This window comes from Gymnogyps californianus, chromosome 4 (assembly GCF_018139145.2).
Source record: "Gymnogyps californianus isolate 813 chromosome 4, ASM1813914v2, whole genome shotgun sequence".
Classification (NCBI taxonomy): Eukaryota; Metazoa; Chordata; class Aves; order Accipitriformes; family Cathartidae; genus Gymnogyps; species Gymnogyps californianus.
Genome location: NC_059474.1, coordinates 37,614,590 through 37,637,371, shown reverse-complemented (window position 1 = coordinate 37,637,371; position 22,782 = coordinate 37,614,590). Strand labels below are relative to the sequence as shown.

The window sequence follows — 22,782 nt, the reverse complement described above, 5'->3', positions numbered from 1 at the left end:
TTGAATAAAAAAGTTCTGTTTTCTTTTGACATTCTCACGCAGTCAGGTGCTCACCAAGCATCTGTGTTTCAGTCCTAGCACACTGGGCCCGTATGCTTAGAAGCTTCCCTTGGTGTCAAGAGTGTCTTACTTTAGATTGTTGCTTGATCTCTCTAGCATCCCTCCTGCTCAAAAGTCCCTTGCTGTCACCATGAATACTTGAAATTTGACCACACTGTGTATTTCATCCCCTGTCTCTTAGGCAAGCACTGATAGTCCAGTATTTGCACAGTATTCCCTGAGTTTATCATTCCCCTCTTCAAAGATGTGCAGCCATTGAAGCAAGCATGGCCCCAATTTTTTTTTTCCAAAACTAATCTTTTCCTGTTTTAGGTAGGACAAAAGAAATATGCAGTTCTAAACAAAATAATAGTGCCTAGCTTTGTTTCTCCCCCTTCGTTTTCTCGCCATTCCCTGAGAGTGCCAGAGTGGTCCTTCTGTGGTCCTTCCTTTCCCTCCGCTGCTGCTGTGCAGTGTCGTTTGCAGAACATGAGATCTCCACTCACTCTGATAGCCAGCCCTCTGCATATTTTCTGGCTGCCTGGCTGTGCCAGATAGCCAGCAAGAGACTGTCTTTTAATAGTCTCAGTTCACTTTTATTACTTCATATCTGGTCCAGCCTCATCAAGTAAACGACATCCCCCACTATGCACTGTTCAGTCCTTAAGCCTGTCTTGCCATGGGCAGCAGCCAGGAATTTTATTCAAGGACTTGCACATGAATAAGGGATCACCAAAGGGTAGTGACCACCTAATGGTAGCCTTCTAACACCGTGTCTTCAAGTTACAATCCAGCACGCAGTTCAGAGGACGGCATGGAAGGCAGATAAATCCCATGTTCAAAATGCAGTTGCAGTTTTGCACATCTGTGGAAAAAGAAAGTTATGAACAGAATTAGTATATTCTTTTTGCGGGATCATCCCATTCTTTAATTTGAAATTGCCACTCTAATTTCATCTTTTTGTATCTTTGTGTATAGAGAATTAGGAAATCAAGCAGTCCTTGCAAATGGTCATGACAACCTTATAGAGATGGATGTGTTTTCTCCAACATATCACGATAGCAGTTATGGGTATGTGACTCTAAGTGTTTGCATGATGCTAACTGTTGACACAGAAGACAAAATGTGATTTAAAAAAAAAATTTTGGTTACAGTAGTCAAAAACATCCGGGACAGACTTCCTCATCTTTATATCTGATTTTTTAAAAATTATACTTTAAATAATTTGTCATACTGACTCGTGGTAAATACAAAATGTTAAACTTTGACTGCCAAATCTTGTTTGCTTTCACTTAAGAAAGTAAGAGTGCAGTTGAGGTTGTATTAATTCTCTATGGCCTGATTCTGCAAGCTGTGGCAAACTATTTGCATGATTACACACTTGCCAGATCTGATTCTTAGTTTGTAATGTATTTATTACTTAGCAAATGTTTGTTTTAGAAATAATGACATATTAATATAGCGTAAGGAATGACCAATCAAAGAAGTTAAGAATTGTATATCTAATCTGTAATATTTTTTACCAGCTAGGTTGAAGTCGGAACTGCTGATAAATACATAACTGGAAATAGAGTTCAAAACAAATTAATATTTCAATTTGTTTAAATAAAATTTATATTACAGAACTGTTCCATATCTACTTATCTTTGTCATTAATATCTGTCTTTTATTTGAACTATGTTTTGGCATTCTTATGCCAAATCAGTATACTTGGTTTCTGATCCACACACAAAAAACCCTGACAAAGCAGTACCGTTTCTAATGAGTTCCAGCCTGTTAATCGGCACAGTATGCTAAATTTTAGTAATCATTAATCATAAATTTACCTTTTCTTTTTTTGTTTATACTATGGTAAAAATCAGACCTTTATGTCCAAATTCTGTTTTGCTAATTGTAACTCTTAACATTATAAAAGGGATAAGGTGCTATTTGATTAAATGAAGAGATCTGCATCTGCCCATTAATAACTAATTAATCTGTAAAATATATTGACACTGTATATTGATCTGCTTTGTGTTCCAAAAACTGTTAAACTTTCACTTAGCAAATCACAAATTGAAATCAACAGCAGGAAGAGAATGGTATGTTAAATTCAATTAGTTAATCACTATCAGCAAACTCAAAGATACTGCAGATATTTACCAGAAGATGCTAATATATTTTCTTTAAAGTAAAAATGAAAGCATACTGTATTAAAAAAGAACAAAACCAAATATTGTTGTTCCCTGTAGACCAATTACCATACAATACTGATTCAGATGCATAATTGCTGAAGTAGAGTTAATAGAACCATGCCTGGTTTATGCTTTATATGTTTGTAATGGGACCACCAAATGCAAGTATTTTGGCAAATGGACTATGTTACATGAAATTGCTGTTAGTTGATACTAATTCAGGTAACAATACAATGAAATTTATCTTGTTTGTAATCCCTTCATTTTTAAAATTATGCTAGCAGGGATCATCTCCTGGTGTGAAAGTTGTCCAGAGATAATAACACATCAGTTCCAAAGCATAATAGATTTGAGACTACAACATGCTATCAGCATGAAGATTCAGTTTATCAACCTCACTAACATACTGTGTCACAGCTAGAATCATTATATATTTGTTTCTTTGTTTTCATGTCATGCGTGTGTTACATTATGATATACTATTTCTTAGTTTGTATGGCTTACGGAAAGAATATTAATCTAATGAATTTGACAATTTTAGTGTTAATAATGATAATAGAAATAGACATTTTGCATAGAAATTCTAATGATTCATAGGCCTAGACCTAAAGAATAGTTGTTTATAGCTTTCAGAGATTTGTGCACAGTGCATTAATTATCATAAGACAGCTGGAAATCTCGAAGTGTTTTAATGGTATGTACTGTTGGCTTTACTTGGTACCACTATTCTTTTCTCTAATGTGTAAACATACATTAGTATTACATGTTGAAAAATCAGCTTAGTTTGAAGTAAAAAGTCTGTTTTTCTTTTACCTAACATGGTAGTCCTCTCCCCAAGTTACCTAGATGTTAAAATCTGGGAAAAAAGTAAGATTCACTATCAGCGAATGACCATATTTATATTTCTTATAGATAAAGCTTCCTAGCATTTTCTATTTCTATAGAATCTCCTCATGTTCTGAAAATTTCATATTTTTGCAGTGTAGGGGTTTGAAAACTTCCTGTTGTATTTAAGTAAGAATTCTTTGCAAGGAGGTTGGCTGGGGATTTTTGTCATCTGTTGGGGAAAAAGTTCAGGAGAGCTGAGTTTAAAAGAGGTCAGGTTGTTATAAAGGCATAGTGAATTAAATTTAAGAGTGGGAGAAGCCAGGAGTGGAGAGGAGAAAACTGGAAATGGCTGGGCACAAAAGGGTTAGGAAGAGGGTATGCAAATGGGTGGATGGAGTAGTCCAGAAGGAGAAACTGAGAGTGGTTGGTTAGGCAAGGTAGGTGTAGTGGGTTGACCCTGGCTAGATGCCAGATGCCCACCAAAGCCGCTCTGTCACTCCCCCTCCTCAGCTGGACAGGGGGAGAAAATAAAACGAAAGGCTCATGGGTCGAGATAAGGACAGGGAGGTCACTCACCAATTACTGTCACGGGCAAAACAGACTCGACTTGGGGAAAAACTAGTTTAATTTATTACTAGTCAAAAACAGAGCAGGATAATGAGAAATAAAACCAAATCTTAAAACACCTTCCCCCCACCCGTCCTTTCTTCCCAGGCTTAACTTTACTCCCAATTTTCTCTACCTCCTCCCACCCTGAGCGGCACAGGGGGACGGGGAATGGGGGTTTAGGTCAGTTCATCACATGTTGTTTCTGCCGCTCCTGCCTCCTCAGGGGGAGGACTCCTCACACTCTTCCCCTGCTCCAGCACGGGGTCCCTCCCACAGGAGACAGTCCTCCATGAGCTTCTCCAACATGAGTCCTTCCCACGGGCTACAGTTCTTCATGAACTGCTCCAGCATGGGTCCCATCCACGGGGTGCAGTCTTTCAGGAACAGACTGCTCCAGCGTGGGTCCCCCGCGGGGTCACAAGTCCTGCCAGCAAACCTGCTCCAGCGTGGGCTCCTCTCTCCACGGGGCCACAGGTCCTGCCAGGAGCCTGCTCCAGCACGGGCTTCCTACGGGGTCACAGCCTCCTTTGGGCATCCACCTGCTCCGGCGTGGGGTCCTCCACAGGCTGCAGGTGGATATCTGCTCCACCATGGTCCTCCATGGGCTGCAGGGGGACAGCCTGCCTCACCATGGTCTTCACCAGGGCTGCAGGGGAATCTCTCTGCTCTGGCACCTGGAGCACCTCCTCCCCCTCCTTCTTCACTGACCTTGGTGTCTGCGGAGTTGTTCCTCTCACATCTTCTCACTCCGCTCTCTCTCTGGCTGCAACAGCTACTCCCCTGTAACTTCTTTTCCCTTTCTTAAATATGTTATCCCAGAGGCGCTACCACTGTTGCTGATGGGCTCGGCCTTGGCCAGCGGCAGGTCCGTCTTGGAACCCGCTGGCATTAACTTTATCGGACATAGGGAAAGCTTCTAGCAGCTTCTCACAGAAGCCACCCCTGTAGCCCCCCCGCTACCAAAACCTTGCCACGCAAACCCAATACAGTAGGACTTAGATAAAATGCTAGAGGACTAGAGGCTGAATATCTAGGATGAAAACCAAGATTATTCCTTGTCCTTTACTGCTTCCGATTACTTGTGAAATCCTTTTGAATAGCATGTACCTCATCACCTATAGGACTGACTCAAGGTGATGAGAAACCTTGGCTGCTGGCATATGCTCTACTAGTGACAGAAGCCAGAAATAATCAAACCAAAGATTTTGTATCTGTGATGGCCTGTGCTGATAAGCCACCTTGCAGTGCAATCTCTGAAGTTCCTTCAAACTTGCTTTAAAAAATTGCAAGTTAAAAAAACACGTTAGTAAAAAAATGTCATCAACACCATAAAGTTAAGCACATAAAATTTACAAAATTAAAAGCTAACCTCTTTCTACGGTTGCATGGCTGCAGTTGAGCCTGCCATCCCAATAAGTGCAGCTCGAGTTGAACCAGAAAGGAATTTTAACAGATTCTGGAGATTCTTTCTGTCACATTCACACAGGTGAAAAAACAATACCAAACATCATGGTAAAGCAAAGACCTCAATGACTGTATAGTGCCAGCATCCAGCATCTCTGATAATGTTGGTTGCACAAAGAGAAGTCTAGCTCCAAAAAGGCATATGTGGAAATGAGTACCATTAAAGATAATGTGTCACCCTCTTCTGGGCACAAGGTGTAATCCTCTGCCTTGTTGAATCCGTGAATGGTGGTCTCTCAAGTCTACAAATCTTGGCATGTTGCATAGGAGAGAGTATGCAAGTGTAGTATACAAGTTTTCACCAAGGAATAATAACGATTGGAAAACAGGAATGACAGCTGCATCACATGTACATGCACAGTTGCCAAGTTGGTGGTAGTGGCTGTAACTCAGAGGTTATGACAGTGCTGTCACTATAGTGACATGCATCTGGCTGTCTGAGTGACTGCTGGTAGCGTAGTAGTGGCAGCACAGAGTTCATCACGGGTTATCACGGACTCCGAATTGCAAGAGAACCACAGCTATGGACGTCAATAAGTGAGCTGAGGTTCACAGATCCGTTATGATGGAAACTTCAGCCTGCTTACAGCTTGAGGCAGAATCAGATCCTATCAGTCACTGGCAGAATAATACTTCACTTCTTTAACTTCCCTCTGGTTTTATCTCCTTTTAAAATGTCCAGTAGCTCAGTCAAGTCTTTCAGCTGCGGACAAAATGTCAACCTTTGTTCCAACTTCTGAATTAATCTTTGGGTAAATAATGCAGCTCTCAGTCTCTCTTAAACCACATTTGCTTTTTGAAGTTGTCTGCATGTGCCTTTTGAGACATTTAGAGCAATTGTACTCTTTCAGCTTTATGAAGACAGCAAGGGTAGTAAAAGAGATTAGAGGAGTACTTGTGCCCTACCTTTCTTCTTTGATTTTCTCCCTGGAAAGCTTAACTTATTCAATATTCAAGACAGGAACTGGCCAAGATTAGAATACCTCATCTCAGAGACAACATTCTCTGTATCTTGGTGCGGGTATGATTCCAGAAGAGCAGAGAACAAGATAAGGAATTGTAATATAAATTCTTACTGCTCACATAAGCATTTCCAGTCCTCACTGCAAAATTCGGATGCTTTCCTCTACTCTCTCTTCCTTTGGAGAGAGGAGAACTGGAATAGCATGAACACTGTCATAATCAGAAAGTGCACTAAGGGGCTGTCAGGTTCACTCCAACTGATGCCTCCTTCAGAAGTGAGTATCACCAACACTATCGATAGCCAAGTCACTTGCTGTAACCTAGATGGAAGTCTGTGTAAGTACTAGTCCTCTGAGAGACCCAGAAGAAGCCTGTAAGGAGAACAGACCCACTTGATTTTTTTTTATTTTTTTTTTTTTTTAGCAATAGTTTCACTGTCCTCTAGAAAGTAGGTAATGGGACAATCCTGCAGCAAAGAGTATGAGTAACTAAAATTGTGGCAGGTTTCTTTGCTTGCCCACCTAGCACTATGAGTCATTCTTTGCATCGGACTCTTCTGCTCACTTCTGCAAAGTGTGGCTTAGCATTGTTTGTTTCCCTTGCTCATCTTCACAGAGTGCAGCATAGCACAGAGGAGCACGAAAGAGCAGGCTCGGCAGAGCCATCTGATTCTTCTGATCCTAGATATGTGTTTACATATCACAGAAGTGAAGTCGTCCTTCTCCAGGGGAGAGAGCTAGAGCCCAAATCTGAATTTGGAGGAACAAATGATATGGAGGAACAAATGATAGGGTGTTTACAGGTGCCTTCTGCATGCTGTAGCACAATATTCTTTCTTACACCACCAAGAAGGTAGGTGCATTGCAGAAGAAGAGATTTCCACACCTAGAGAGAGGAAGTTTGGGGCTTTTGTCAGTATCCAGTCCTTCAAGTCACCATGTCCTTGTGGCTTTCACAGCAGATTGGGATACTGTCAAGTCTGAATTGCTGTTTGAAGCTTCAGCTGCAGGTTGCCGTGCCTGACTTCTCTAGTCTTTCTCTAGCAGCAGCCAGCAGTAGAGCGGTAACCTGCCAGGGGCCAGATGTGAAACACACAAGCAGTAAGGAAGGCATTGCAGCCCTAGTAGTACTTTTTTTCTTTCTTGGCTTTCAGTCTTCAGTTTGTAAAGAAAGCGGGTCCTCAGTGTAAACCCACCCAAATTCAAGCAAGTGTTACCATATGTAAAGTGTTTTTCTGAAACATTTGAATAAGCTGTTAGAAGAGGCTTATCTCCAGTTCCCACAGATGTTTCCTCTGTTTTTGCATATGGATAATAGGTCTCTCTCTTTCTTTCCCCCAAACTTTGATCATCATTTGGTCTGATGTGATCTTGGAGCTTTTTCCGGGATTATGGTAGTATTAATATGGGCTCTGAGGAAGTGGAAATTCACTTTTATCTCTTCCTAAGCAGTTTTTTGATTGTGATTCTGCACAGAAAATAAACTGAGACAAATTCGCAGCATAATGTAGTTTCTGTGCTGGCTTGGATTTATGGTAAATGCAGCCATATGGTTCTGTGGAAGTCAGTCATAAGCCTGTGCTAAGGGCAAACACCACCAGCTACAAGGTTTCATCTCAGAAGAATGTTAACAGAAGATGAAGACAGGCATAAAGTGCTCACGGAGAAACAAAAATCCAATTCCTTCTGGAGCCTACTGGGAAAGCTGATCTCATGCATCAGCGAACTAGAGTTCATATGAGACCTAGCCAGTAATTTCTGTTATCTTTTACATCTTCCCTATAATGTCAGTCGGCAGAGATTAATCTTGTCTTTCCATCTGCTTCCTCAACTCAGTGCAAGGAATCAGATTTATTGATGTGATCTATCCATTAGTGAACCAGGCGGAGCTCTCTAATGTCAAGTGGCAGGTGAGGGTCATGGTCTCACTCAGAGAACCCAGTTCAGTCCAGCATGAATAGGGTCTGTCAGCAGAGAGAGAGCACACCAGTCAGTAGATGCAGTGCATTGATTGATTGCGATCTCGGACCACCATTTTTTCCACAGTTAATGGTTTTCTTCTGATTCTGACAGTTAATGTATCTAGTAGGGTTTTTGTAAACAAACAAAAAGCATGATAACCAATTCCCAGGAGGGAAGAATTCAGCTGGTTTGCATTAAGGAAAGTCAGGGAGAGATAAATACAAAAGCTTACATGAGAGAAGTTGGAGCAAACTAAAATAACTGCAGCTGGATATATCCATCCTCTCTTGAAGTTACTTTCTTAAGATTAATTGATTTCTTTGTATGGAAATGGCAAATAAAATGCGAGGTCTTCACACAGAGATAGGCACACACTATCTCTGCATGTGTCAGTAATGACGTATTTGAGGTAGAGAATGACAGCTCCCAAACCTCGAAAGTCTATTTTGTCTGACTTTCCTATGCCTCTTTGAACCATCAGAAAAATAAGAAGATAAAGCTGCAGCTACCCTTATGTCTTACTTGCTTACATTGGCCTCGTGGTGCTGCCGAACTGTTGTAGAAGGTGTCATTACACTTTTGAAAAGCAGAATTACTGGTTGCTGCTGTCTCCAGATAGGTGCATTGTGAATCGGGACCATTTTTGGACAAAATCTGGTATTTTATTTTTAGTTCAGGTGAGCAATCATCAAAGCTGTATTCGTTACAAAACAGAATGGTTACAGTTTTTATTCCCAGAAATTCAATAAGACCATTATATTAAACATCAAAAGCAAGTCATTAGGAGTACTATCGAATTCTAAGCAGAGAAGTCATGTCTCCTGAAGTATTGGTTCTGAGAGGTAACTATGTAACCAAAACATAAATTCACTAAAATTTACATTTCTTCTAACTTGCATTCACTCAAAGTGGATTCAGTAGAAGTTTTTTCTGCCTCTTGAGGCTTGGGAGAATATGATTAATATGTTCCTAATTCTAGATGTCTAAGGTGTAGATATTACCGCTTCGTGCCTTGGAGTGAATCCAGGGTAACAGATTGAGGACCTTAGCAGAATGAATAAGACCATTTACCTGGGCTTGCTTACAAATGTCTTAACTCATATAATAATGTCCACAGATTAAACACTCCTTAAAGGCAAATAGATAATTTTTAATAGAGTTAGATACTGGCAGATTTGAGTAGATTTTGGGGGGAAGACTAACCTTTGCTCCACAATGTAAAAATTGATGCACTCCTTTCATAAAGTATTTAACCTGTGATTACAGAAGACAGAATGGTATTGCCTTGGCTGGAAGAGTCAAGTAAAGTACAATGATCTTTTGAGCCGACAGTGGTCCCTTGTGCTAGTAATTGCTAATATGGCCAGGGTTTTTCTCAAATTGCAAGGAGAACAGATGAATCAAATAGAACAGATTAGTGGACTTGTTACTTACATAAAAGAAACTTTTAGAGTCACGGATATACTTAAATATTTGGGGGTCTTTTGGTACCTAAGGGTAAAAGAAATAAGTGAAAAAAATGTTAAGGATAGTGTTTCTTTCTTCTTCCACCTCTCCTCAAATCACTTTTATTCTGTCGTCCTCCAAATGTCAGTTTTGTTATATTCTGCGCTGAAACAACAGGTATCTGAAAATACCTTTCCTCAACTCCACGGTTGCCTTTGCCTGACCCATAAAGAGCCTAAATTTTGCTTTTTTGCTTTAGGCAATTACTTTTTAATGCTTTTGTATGTTTTACCCTAAAAATAAAGTGAATCAAACAGTAATATAAAAATTTTGTCTTCATGTACTGCAGGGCAAACAGTACATACTCATTATACAAGAACAAGGGAACAATCAGCTGAATTGAAATTGAAATTGATAGAAGAAAATACATTTTGACACGATGCGTGTTTAGCCTACAGAACAAAATGCCACAAGACATCAGTGAGAGCGTGAGTTTTGGACTACTTAGAGAAAGAGTGAGCTGTTAGTGAATAAGTAGACTGGAAGGCGTTCATCCCCTCCCTTCGTACTGGCCACTTTCAAACATGGTATTGTTCCTGGTGATCTGCCCTACTGTGGTAATTCCTGTTTCTGCTTATTTGGTTACAGTTACACACAGATTTTGCATGTGTAACTGTTGTCTATCAAATAAGATTATCCTCCTTTTCCACAATTTCTGGAATGAACTAACTTGCTCATTGTACCGCATATGCTTGCAGGAATCCTACCCCTTACACTGTTTTTTAGACAGAGACCTTCAAAAGTCCAAGTCAGAGAGAATTTCTAACATTGAATGCCTTTTGTAGTGCGGTCTTCTGAGTGTTAAGCTGTTCTTCTTCAGTGGTCTTGTGGTAGTGGTCTGTAATGATCTAAGAGCTACATATCATTAACACCATCATGGAACTGACCAAACAGACTGCATTTAGAACGGTATAGGAGACAGTACTGCAAGAAAACCTATACTGCAATGGCACTATGACATTTATTACTGATCACAGTGGATCTCTATTCAGAAATATAACCAAACTAATAGATTTATTCTGCTCCAGATTCTTCAGGTGCTGGTAGTATACAACAATACACAAGATTCAGAGATTTTGGGGGGAGTGAGGGGTTTAGGTTTTTTAAGCACATATATTCTAAATACAATTTTGTTCTGGATCAATGGTATTGTAGCTCTTAAGGTGAGTGTTTTGTTGTGGTATATGCATAAGGCCTAGTGATACTGACATTTATTCTGTGACAGCAGTTGTCATCTAAGTAATAGTGTTGCACAAAGTAACAACAGCTGCCTTTAAATCTCACTGGCGAGGTGATAAAATATGATGCATATTCTGACATACTTAGAGAAGTTCAATAGAATTTGGCTGGGCCTTATTCACAATTCTGTATTTAGTACAAGTTTTGTAAAAGTCCTGTGTGACTTTTAATACATTGTGACGTATTTGCCATGGGGTTCAGCACTCTATTGGTGTGGTTATGCTGTATGAAATACTTTAGAACAGAACTAAAATGCTGCCAATAAAGTTGTTGGAAATTATAAGGTAGGCTCTTTCACGTGTCTTCCAAGTGTATGCAAAGCATTCTATATATGATGCCCAAAACCAGAGAAATCATAGCTACAGATTGTGGTGAATCTTTTGCAAGGTGAAGCAATTTCAGCATAAGCTAAAAAAAAAGAAGTCATGTATCTAATGTAAAAATTATGTTAGGAATGTTAAAATTACGCGATAATTCTATACAAATTGAGACCAAACTATTTAAAAGTAATGTGGAATACTCCTTTTTGCTTGGTGATAGTTTATTTGTATAATATCTATGCTTCTGGCAGTCTGGAGTTCAGGGCCTTCCAGACATGTTTATGAAATACTGCATTCATTGAGGCATAGTATCAATTTTCTTCTAAACTGTGGTCAAAAGTTTTGTCACAGATCCTTTCGTAAAGAAATTTATTCTAAATGACATGTCTGTTGCTGGACACCTGGCTATCTTATATCAGAAGTATTTGGGCTTATGGTCTGAGCCTTACTGTCCTTGAATGTTTTGATAATCTATCTCCATTTCTCTAAAGACACAGTTTTCAGTTAACTTAATCTTTCTGCCCAACTCGTGGGGGTTTTTTATCAGTTTTTTTCCCCTCCTGCTTTCCCATTTACTGAATTTAGTAGAGGGTGCTTCAATTTTATTTTCCACAGAAGTGGCAGCATAGAGAGAATCTTATTTGATGTGAATCCTGTCCCCTCCCCAACTTGAGGAGGAAGAAAACGGTCTGCATGTCAGCAGGTGCACACCAGCACTTGGTGCTCGGAGACTACGAAGTTAAATTAAAAGCATTATTATTTTACTTTTATTCATATGCTTCTGTCTTCGGAGCTGACACCTTTGAGTTTTTTGATGCTGTATTTCTGTCTTTTAAGGGCAGAAGCTTAAGTAAAATGCCTACCATTTGTGAAATAAGGGTACTTCCCAGCTGTCTTTGCGTCCAAGGATTAGTTTATGACATAACTTGGTATTTTGCTACCGGTCTGTAGTTTAGATTTGTTAGGTACTGAATTCTCCCCCCCAAAATGTTAAGATTAGCTGCATTTTTTTAATAGAAACATATATTGAATAAGCAGACAGAAATATGTATTGAATAAACGTAAAAGTAGAAGATTATTTGCTTTGAAAAGTGAATTGAATTATTTAATAAAAACAGAGCTAGCTTGTCTTGTAAAATATTAGCATGATTCGCTGGATTTTTGTACTCTAAAGCTTAATAAAATATTTAAAGTGCTGCTTACGTGAAGATCTAGCAAGTACTTGTTAGATGATCAATTTTAAATGGAAGATACACTACTGCAGATGCTATAAGCTCCCTGTGAGATGAAACAGTGTAATTGCCGGTAAGTCAGTGCCTGGTCAAGTACTGCAAACAGTTTAGGTTTTAGAAATTAGCTATTCGAGTCCCATGGTTTGAAAAGACAAAGTAGATGGATATATAGATAATTAAAATCATTTGTGGATATATTATATTTCAAGAGCATAAGAATTTCAGCATTATCTGGAAGTAGCCTGGATTTGTTGTCAGATACCATATCCTTCTGAGCGTCTCATAGGAACAGTTTGGCATGGCTCAGTGAGGCAGACAAGATGTGCAAGTCTGATAGCATTACACTTTAAATACTTATCACTTGGAGTTAATGTAGTAAGAGAGTCTCTGACAACTTTGTTAGTAACTCCACTCATTAGGAATAGAGAGATCCAAACATTTTCTTAACCCAGAGGAAGATGCCAGGCTGGGTTTTCTGTCATTATTTTCCCCTCGGCATTCTCCAGCCAGCCGGTGTGACCACTCTGGCATTGTATTCACGGGATTCCAAGCAAAGGAGGAATAGCTTAAAGTGAGGAGTTGTGCTGCGTGCTGCCTAGGACTACACACTGCTGAATTTCTACTGCTGAATTCCCACAGCATTCTCCTGGAGAAACTGGCTACTCATGGCTTGGATGGGCGTACTCTTCACCGGGTAAAAAAACTGGCTGGATGGCCGAGCCCAAAGAGTTGTGGTGAATGGAGTTAAATCCAGTTGGCGGCCGGTCACAAGTGGTGTTCCCCAGGGCTCAGTACTGGGGCCAGTTCTGTTTAATATCTTTATCAATGATCTGGACAAGGGATCGAGTGCACCCTCAGTAAGTTTTCAGGTGACACCAAGTTGGGCAGGAGTGTTGATCTGCTTGAGGGAAGGAAGGCTCTACAGAGGGATCTGGACAGGCTGGGGCCAATTGTATGAGGTTCAACAAGGCTAAGTGCTGCATCCTGCACTTGGGTCACAACAACCCCATGCAACACGACAGGCTTGGGGAAGAGTGGCTGGAAAGCTGCTTGGTGGAAAAGGACCTGGGGGTGTTGGTCGACAGGCGGCTGAATATGAGCCGGCAGTGTGCCCAGGTGGCCAAGACGGCCAATAGCATCCTGGCTTGTATCAGAAATAGCGTGGCCAGCAGGACTAGGGAAGTGATTGTCCCCCTGTACTCGGCGCTGGTGAGGCTGCACCTCGAATATGGTGTTCAGTTTTGGGCCCCTCACTCCAAGAAAGACATTGAGGTGCTGGAGCGTGTTCAAAGAAGAGCAACGAAGCTGGTGAAGGGTCTAGAGCGCAAGTCTTATGAGAAGCGGCTGAGGGAACTGGGGTTGTTTAGTCTGGAGAAAAGGAGGCTCAGGGGAGACCTTATTGCTCTCTACAACTACCTGAGAGGAGGTTGTAGTGAGGTGGGTGTCGGTCTCTTTTCCCAAGTAACAAGTGATAGACAAGAGAAAACGGCCTCAAGTTGCACCAGGGGAGGTTTAGATTGGATATTAGGAAAAATTTCTTCACTGAAAGGGTTGTCAAGCATCGGAACAGGCTGCCCAGGGAAGTGGTTGAGTCACCGTCCCTGGAGGTATTTAGAAGATGTGTAGATGTGGTGCTTAGGGACATGGTTTAGTGGTGGACTTGGCAGTGTTAGGTTAATGGTTGGACTTGATGATCTTAAAGGTCTTTTCCAACCTAAATGATTCTATGATTCACATATAAAAGTTACAATTTTCTTTCATTGCCTTGATACCTGATGTGGACTGTCAAACCTGTGACAGATCACACCTCCACAGATATGCGGCCATCTCCTGAGTTTATGGGATTAACTCCTCAAAGGCTTTGAGAATATGGATTACAGTCTCTAGTAGGCTGTGCTGTACCAAAGCCAACGTCTCAGCTCTCACTTTCTCGAAGAAAAAAAAAGGAAAAGATCAGAGGCTGACTGTTCTGTTGCATTATTTTGTTAAAGCTTAGAGTATATGGAGTTCTAGTCAAGTGCTCGTATAATGCCAGTTTCCATTTAGTCTATTGAGCCTAACAGCGAGAGCAGGAGGGTGTGAAAATTGCAGGTTGGTCAGGGAGCTTCTTATTTTTAACATGGAAGCTGATGTTTAGGAGGAGTATTATTATATCTACTGTATGGCTTTCCTTCAGTCCCCCAAAACAGTACTCATTGCATATGGAGAGGGAAACAACCACCTTTGTGTTTGGCATTTTCTTGAGATCAGTGTAGACGTTGTTTGTGGAATATACCTGGACATAGCATTTACCATATGCAGCCAAAAAGAGCAGTAAAGGTCAAGTGGATAAGACACTTTATCAGGACCTAATGAATTTACATGCTTCTGTGAGTCTGTAAAATCAAAGTAATGATGTTGTAAGGTGTAAAACATTTTTTACATAGGGCTAGTTATTATTATTTTGGTGTTTACTACATAGAAAATGAAGTACCTTCTTAGAGAGGATTTAAACCACCAGGGCTTTGTCTTTTGAAATCGTTGGTAATCCTCTGAGCTCAGAAGCCAAGAAAAATTGGGATGTGCTGTTGTGCATCAGTAGATCTAGTGTGTATCCTTCTGTTGTTACTGCCAGCAAGTTTAATATTGTTCAAAATGAAGTCACCTATGTAGCATATTTCATGGGATCATGTTTGTAATGCAAATATCTTCAAGGAGAGGGCTTATGCCAAGATGTTCTGATTCATCTGTTAATCTCCCATAGCAAAATCACCTGCAAATAACAAACCTTGTTTATCAACTGCTGGTATTTTTCTCAGGCTGCAGTGGGGCAAATTAATTTCTGGTGTCTCTACAGTGCATTTCTGACGAAGCCGCTATACCTGTATGGGTTGGTCCATTACTATGCAAGAATCCAGGCATGGGTCCTGGAGGATGAAGGTCCCATCAGCTGAGAAGCAGTCCACACTGCCACGTGGTGTAACTAGAGCGCTTTCCCCTCCACAGCTAGCTCATTTGGTGTGAGATCCTCTGACCCATACTGTATAGGTGGCATACAGTAGGCAAACATGGTGTAGGCATGCACTTGGCTTCAGGAGGACCTGGGTATCAGCAATTTATGAGCGTCTCTTACCTATTAAAAAATGCAAACACCTCTCTAGTTCTGTTTAGCTGTTCGTGCACTTGGTAAGTTCAAACTTCTCCACAGTGTGCTTTCTTACCATTTTTAGCTATAATGTATTCATTTTGCAAAGCCTAGTTAGGTAAGGCCAAGCCTTACACTGCAGAGTTGCCAACATAACAAATTGGTGGAAAAACCCCTGGTGCAAAGATCTTTGGCTGAGGTTTTGTTGTTTGTAGAATTGTATACGTGCGTCAGGAGAAAAAACTCCAGGTAATATATGCTATGCTTAAAGGCTCTTCCAAAATAATTATGCTTGCATGAACTAAAATTAAAGGATTCTACTGTAGATAGGCTCAAGGAGCAATATTTCTTTTAGAAATTTTAATTGAAAAAAATTAAGTTTACTGGTAACTCAGAGAGTGTGTCTTAACTTTGGCTTTGCTTTTCATTTCTGTGGCTGGCTGTTGTTCTTTTTGAGCACTTACTAAATACATTTCTTCAGAGTACTTCCCGGGCTGTAACTAGCTGCTGTATCCATAATCAGATCTTGTTATGGTGAGATTATGTGCAAGGAGATATGAATTAGTGAACTGAGTATTTAGGACACAAAAAAAAAAATCTTTGACTAATTTTGGCAAAGTTGCCAAAAGTTTGTATCTGAGAGATTGCTGTTTTCTTTGTAGTTAACCCAGGAAAGCTGTGATAAGTAGTGTGAGCTATAGTCAGATTGCTCATTATTGACTTTTTAATGGAGTTCCCTGTAGTCTGTAGCGGAAGCCAACAAAATTAACAGCAGCAGAAAGCCTGTCCCTATTTGTGGGATAAACTCTGAGAGACCTCCTCCCTACCATGCTGTATTTTGGGTAGTTCTGTTTCCTGTCTGGATACCAGTGTATTACTAACGTTTGGGGGGTTTTGGTCTCTTCTTAAAGGGAAAGTGTCTTTTTTACGTGTGAGTGTCCGCAACAAGTATTGCTTCTATGACCCTTTGTAGATTGGATGTTGTTAGCTATTTGAAAAATAGGCGACATTAAACAAAAGAGGTGTGACTGCCTGTGCTCCATCTTCATTTACTTTTATACTTTACCATACACTCTTTCTTCCACAGGCATTTCCTATTCAAAACAGGAACAGGGACCACACCGCTGTTCAGTACTGCAACGCCAGGGTACACAATGGCATCCGGCTCTGTTTATTCCCCTCCTACTCGGCCACTACCTAGGAACACTCTATCCAGAAGTGCTTTTAAATTCAAGAAGTCTTCGAAGTACTGTAGCTGGAAATGTACCGCACTCTGTGCTGTAGGGGTCTCAGTGCTGCTGGCAATACTGCTGTCCTACTTTATAGGTGAGTGTCATTTTTTATAATTGTCACCATGAACAGGGATGTGTGATGGATTGTATATGGGCTGTGACATACTAACCTTTAACTAGCAAAGTTTTTGGTACAGTAAAAACCACAACAATGGTTTAATGAAAAGTCCTAATTGTTTAGAGGAAATAGAAAATTTGAATATTTTGCAAGCATTCTGCAGCATGATAGTTGGTGAATTAACTTCAAAGAAGTATTTGAACTGCAATTAAGCTATGTGGTGTCTAGTTCTTATAAAAGTATGTGTAAAATATAGGCTGTAAAAATTCCGTACTGTGAATGTAACTTGCAGCCTGTCCGTGGAACTCTTTTCCTCTCATTTTGCCTGAAATATAACTAATACAGCATTTAGGAATGCTAAATATCACTTACTTCATCATTACATACACGTATGTTTGTTTATAGAGCTAGGGCAAAAGTCTAACACAGGCTTTTGATTGCAAGATAGGGAAAATAATTGTCCAAAGGGACAATATGCAGCGAAGATGGAGACTTCTTCCTCTCTTGTGGGTTGTTTATTTTTAATTATTCTCTCTTTTCTCTATTTGTTTGTTAAATTCCATTTCCCAGTTTTTATTTTAGAGGATTTCCTTTATTTCTTCATCTCTTTAATGGTTTAATTTCATAAATGTTCACTATAAATATTACATAATTTGAATTTTAGGCAGTTAATGGGGGCAGTGCTTGTCTGTGAGAAAAATGTCATTGACTTTAATAAGTGAACAGAACAGGCTCTTTTGGTGCTTGTAACTTCTTCTGCAGCTTTGTCCAGATTACAGATTTTTTCACCTCTGAGTCCATAAATGGTCTTCAAGGACTTTCTTTTAACTGATTTGCTAATTAGAAGTTTAAGTCACCACAGTTATGGAAATATAAGTGTAAGGGTCTGGTTTTGGTATTGGTTGCACTCAGATTCAGAGTCTTAAGGAGTCAAGGAAAGAAAATAGAAAGAGGAGAGTCAATCTCTCCTTCCCTCCCTCTTTTTAAAATCAATGTAAATAAATAATAAAGCCTAGAAGGCCTTATGTTCCTTAAATCTTCATTGCCTTTGTTGAAACAGGCTTGCTACATTTCAATCCAAGGCACAGTGTAAGCTGTATAAAGCCTTTGAAGTAGTTCTTACCTAGCTGAAGCTCCTGTGAACAATGCAAGAAACTGGGTTGCTGAGTAGCTGGAGAAATTCCTCTCTGCCCCAGCATAGCAGAGCCCCTTGAGCACCCCTTCCACCTCAGCTGCCAGCCCCAAAGAGCAAAAGACATGTATGCAAATGTAGAGCTTGCCACTGCTGTCCAGCCCCTTTCAGTCATTGGATTTGTGGTTATTTTATGTGAATGGGCACAGGAGTATAAAGGTGTGGATTAGAGTTAAGCTTTGACACTGCATGTTTTTTAAAGTGGGATTGAAATAATCCCATTTATAAAACACATTAATTGTGCTCAGTCTCCATAATATTGCTTCGTAAATCATGAGAAGCAAACATCTGCTACTAAATAAATACATAAATAAGAAAGAAGGAATTCAGTATGAAGTATCACTGTCAAAAACTGGGAAAAACAGCCATACAGGTAGTAAAATATTGAAGACCTGATTCTGAGCTGAGCTCTACACTTTGCTAGCTCCAAAGAGCCAGATTACTTCTGAATCTGAGGGGCACAGGAAGATAGCTGTACCGGATTATTTCTCCCACAGGCACATTAAGAAATATAAGCATGTCTAATGCGCCTCTATTCTTGTATTCAGGAAAAAGAGCCGAGCTTTCTAGTGAGTGAGAGCTTTCAGCTCCACACCTCATTTATTCGCATACCCTGTAAAAGAAAAAAAAATATAGCTGTACAACATTTCATGGGCACATGCCAGCTCACATCCTTGCTGAAACAGACAATGCACAAGGGCCTTCCTCTGCCCATAGTCAATAGGGAGCTCTTTGCCTGCTGGTGATATTACACATATTTCAGCTAACTCAGCAACCTAAATGTAAAATCCAGCACTCAGGGACGCTCTCTGGAGAACTTCGGGTCCATAAAACCATGAATGGATTACACTCATTCATATATGTGGTTTTCCCATACAGATGTAATATCAGAAATACTCTCAATTTAATAGGCCATCCAAGTATAAGTCGGTGGAAATCATTAATGTAAGATGGAAACGGTCCTTCATCTTGGTTAACCGTTTCATAACACAGGTGTGAAAGGGAAATGACTGAGTAGGAAATTGGTCATAACATAAAAAGATGGGAAGGACTGTGGTATTGTGTGACCTCTAGCATCCTGTGACATGCCTCTAACACAGTGGTCTGGCTTGTTTGCTGAGGTTTACAGCAGCTGAGGTGGCGTGTCACATTTGTAAAGCCAGTTTGAGACGTATTTTGAACTTCACAGAGACACGTTGCCACAAGCATGAAAATGCTACAGCCCTTGCTGCAAAATATGCCAGTACACATTGATAAGGAACATAGTGTGGCTGACGTCCACTGTGCGACTGTGGCAGCTGCATACTGAAGAACTAATAGGACCGCTCGCCCTGTGAATGGTGGTGTAACCAGGCCCTTCTCAGAAAGGCAGAGAGATGAACGTGTCATGCCCAGGCTTATTTTAGTTGCAGTGGATATGGGGTAGAGAAAGTGACTTCAGATCCCGCTGCCTCTGCTCAGGCAACATAAGGCAGAAGAGACAGTTTGCTAGACTTCATGTCTGCCTTTGCAGAACTGCTCAGTCAATTACTGCTCTGTCAATTAGCCCAGCCAGAGGAAGGAGCTGCATCAAGAGTCTGGTCTGTCTTGCACTTCTTCTGTCACTCTGACAAGAAAGACTCCTACGTTTACAAAGTCTACAAAGAGGAGGTGAGAGCAGAGGATGTCAGTATGGGTAGAGACCAGAGCAAACGCTGCATTGTAAGGCCACTTAATGCAGTCTTCGGGGTCACAAGGAATTGAAAATGTTATTTCAGCCTAAAGGAAAGAAAGTCTCACTTCCAGCCTCCCTGCATATTCTTGCTTTTCTAGCCCTCGTGGTCTCTCTCAACCATTCTGCAATGTACAAAATGTTTAAGTTTACCATTCCTGTCAATGAGACCTGCTGATTTTTAGAGAAAATAGAAAGTTTGAGTTGTGGAAAACATTGGTCCCTTGTTTAGAGGCTTCATCTACTGTTAAATGGTTGAGAAACAAGGAATTGAGCAACAGAAACATGCAAATGCTGAACCAAAAGATAGTGCAGCAACATATAGAAGAGTGGAATTAAAAAACAGCTCTAGTTTAGAGTAAAGGATTCAAAGAAAAGCCCCCTGAAATAATGGGTTAAAAAGATGGGGAATAAAGAATATAAACTGCCTCATTTTGGGATCAAGATTACACTGGAATTTCTTTAAGCTGCTCATTTGCTTAACTACTATCCATAATCAGATTTGCAACCGAGGAAGAAAACGACCAATTTTTTTCCAACATGAACATTTTAGAATCTTTTTCCCTGTTTGGAAGACTAGGAAGAGCAGTATTAAATTTAAGCCATGAAAGAGTAAGAAATATGAAGTTGCCTTAGTTTGACCTCTTTCTATATGCACATTAATAGTTTTGCCCAGACTTTGTACAGGGAGTCTGTGTGAGAGCCAGAAATAGAGTCCAGCTTTGCAATGTGCAAGACAAAACAGAATTTTGTCCTTCATCTCTCCATGGCTTACTGCCTCATTCAGCATCCATCATTTGCGGTGAATGAATGAAGGGGAAGTTTTGTAGAGCAACTCCTAGGTCATACATGGGCATCAAATCAAAGTTTCGTATGTAACCTCCATCCTTCAGTTCTACCTTTTGGGATCTTTCCTGTCTGCTCTTGCTTTTATTAAGGGGAAGAGTTTGTTGTTCTTGGGTGTGGTTTTCTCCTAGCGGAAAAATCCACTGTGCAATTACAGAGAACTACATCAGTCAGGAGGAGTTGTTTCTCGTATGTTGTTGCATAGCACAGACTCTGACCAGCTGTATTAACAGACTGATTGGTACTGTACTAATTATTTCTTCTTTAGTGTGGATTCAACAACTGGATGAAATTAATGAGAATTTGGGGACATCAGGGCCCCTCTTTCTTCCCCAGGAATTGCTCTGGCAATTGATTCTCCATTGCCAATGCACTATCTTGACATTGTCTAAGTCAATACAAGAAGTTAGTGCCATTTTCACTCTGCATAGAACCAAAGAGGAGAGCAGTTTTCCTCAGTCAGTCCTGGATTATACAATACCAGATTCAGTCAACTAAGCTTGAAGAGTTGTACACTGAAAGATTGCATGCATCTGCTGTGAATGTTGTTTTATGTCTACTAAATAGGTTTCTATGAACATAAAACATTCTTTGAATACACAGTGAGACCTGACCTATTTAGTCAGGCCTCTGCTGTCCTGACTTCTTCACAACAATCTGTCATACTTCCAAGTCTGTTGAGCATTTTGCCCTCTGTGTACCTTGGGATTCATCATTTTGTTAGCCTTAGCTCTGCAGCAGTGGTCAAGACAAGAATATACACCAGCCAGCTATTCTTTGTGATAAAGCAAATATTTAAATATCAGTGATAACAGAAGGACATCTCTTCTATAGGGAATAAAAAGGGGAAAAGGAATTTTATTTAATTAAAAAGGCCACAGGACTATTTTTATCACTACTGCTTGCTGTGAACAGTTAAGCAAATCCATTTTGGACAGAGAAGAAAGCTAACATTTAGACTTAACAACTGAAACATCTTCTGGGAAAACATATATTTTAGTTTATATTTCATTCTATGAGAAACAGTAGAAAAACTGCTGTTCTGCTATGACACAGAGATGACCATACAGTCATAACACAAATTCCAAATGAAATGTGAATGGAAAAGAGATACCAGACTTGAAAGCCGTGTTTGATAATTACAGATTTTCCACATTTGTGTAAAAATAGATACATTGTGCTTATTCTGTGGCTATTATATTGTGCATTCATGCTTTTTGTCCATCTGAAAATGTTACTGTTTTATCATAATCTCAAGATATTTAAAGTAAGCTGAAAATTTATATGCTAATAGATTTTTAATAATGGACAACTATATTCAGAGTTATCTCAAAAACTTATTGAGAATAATAACAGAACAACTTAAGGGTTTTAAGGTAGAAAGAGAAGAAGGAGGAGGCCAGGAAAAATAACAAACAAGTTTCATCATTAGAGGAGACTGACACAGAAGGATGCAGGGTGTGAAAATTACAGCTGAGGGTCAATTAACTATCCTGCAAGTGAGTTTTAAGTAATCCTTAAAAATGAGAAAATTGTCTGTTTCTGCAGACTGAGATTAACTTTCCATGTCACCAGTGCTGCTTCCGAGTTTGTTGTCTGTGGTTCTCCCATATTACTCAGGATTTAGTGTGATAGCTGCTGGCATTCACATCTGTTCCCAGATTGTGGAGGACCAGATGCCTTTCCTGTTGGGCTCAGTGGCGGAAGTCATAGAACCACCCTCCCCAAAACTAATGGACTTACAACCATGACAATTACAGAGCTGAATTGTTGTGACTAAAGCAATGATAAATATACCTGTAATCAAAAGGAATCTATTTTATTTTATCAATAAAGAACAATATAATATTTCTTTTTGATTGCAATGCCAAGTTAACATTATTCTTCTGTTTGTAAAGCTCAATTACTGCCAGGAATGAGGAAAACAACTTAATTAATAATGCCATTTAAATGGAATTTTTATTACAATACCCAGCATAGGTATTGTAATTAACAGGCATGAGGGAGAATATAGTTTAGTTGCCATTAATCACCTTTGCTTTCATTATGTGTTTATAGAAACTGTTTTTCTCTTTGACCTGCATTTAATTTTCAGTATTGTAATGCTGTTGTCACTGAGAGTTTCATCAAGAACTTTTGTTTTTCCACATTCTCTCCCCATTTCTGTCTGCTTCCCTAGGTTGTGCTGGGACCTTAGCTATGACTGGAGCTTCACTGAGGTGTG

General features: G+C 39.9%; 1 protein-coding gene across 1 annotated transcript in view; it reads left to right on the top strand.

Moving 5' to 3' along the window:
* Positions 1-22,782, top strand: part of TENM3 (teneurin transmembrane protein 3) — a 388,381-nt gene that overhangs the window by 251,264 nt on the left and 114,335 nt on the right. The window contains exon 5 of the mRNA XM_050895382.1: positions 16,547-16,785. Coding sequence (XP_050751339.1) covers positions 16,547-16,785 — 239 coding nt within the window. The remainder of the gene's footprint in view (positions 1-16,546; positions 16,786-22,782) is intronic.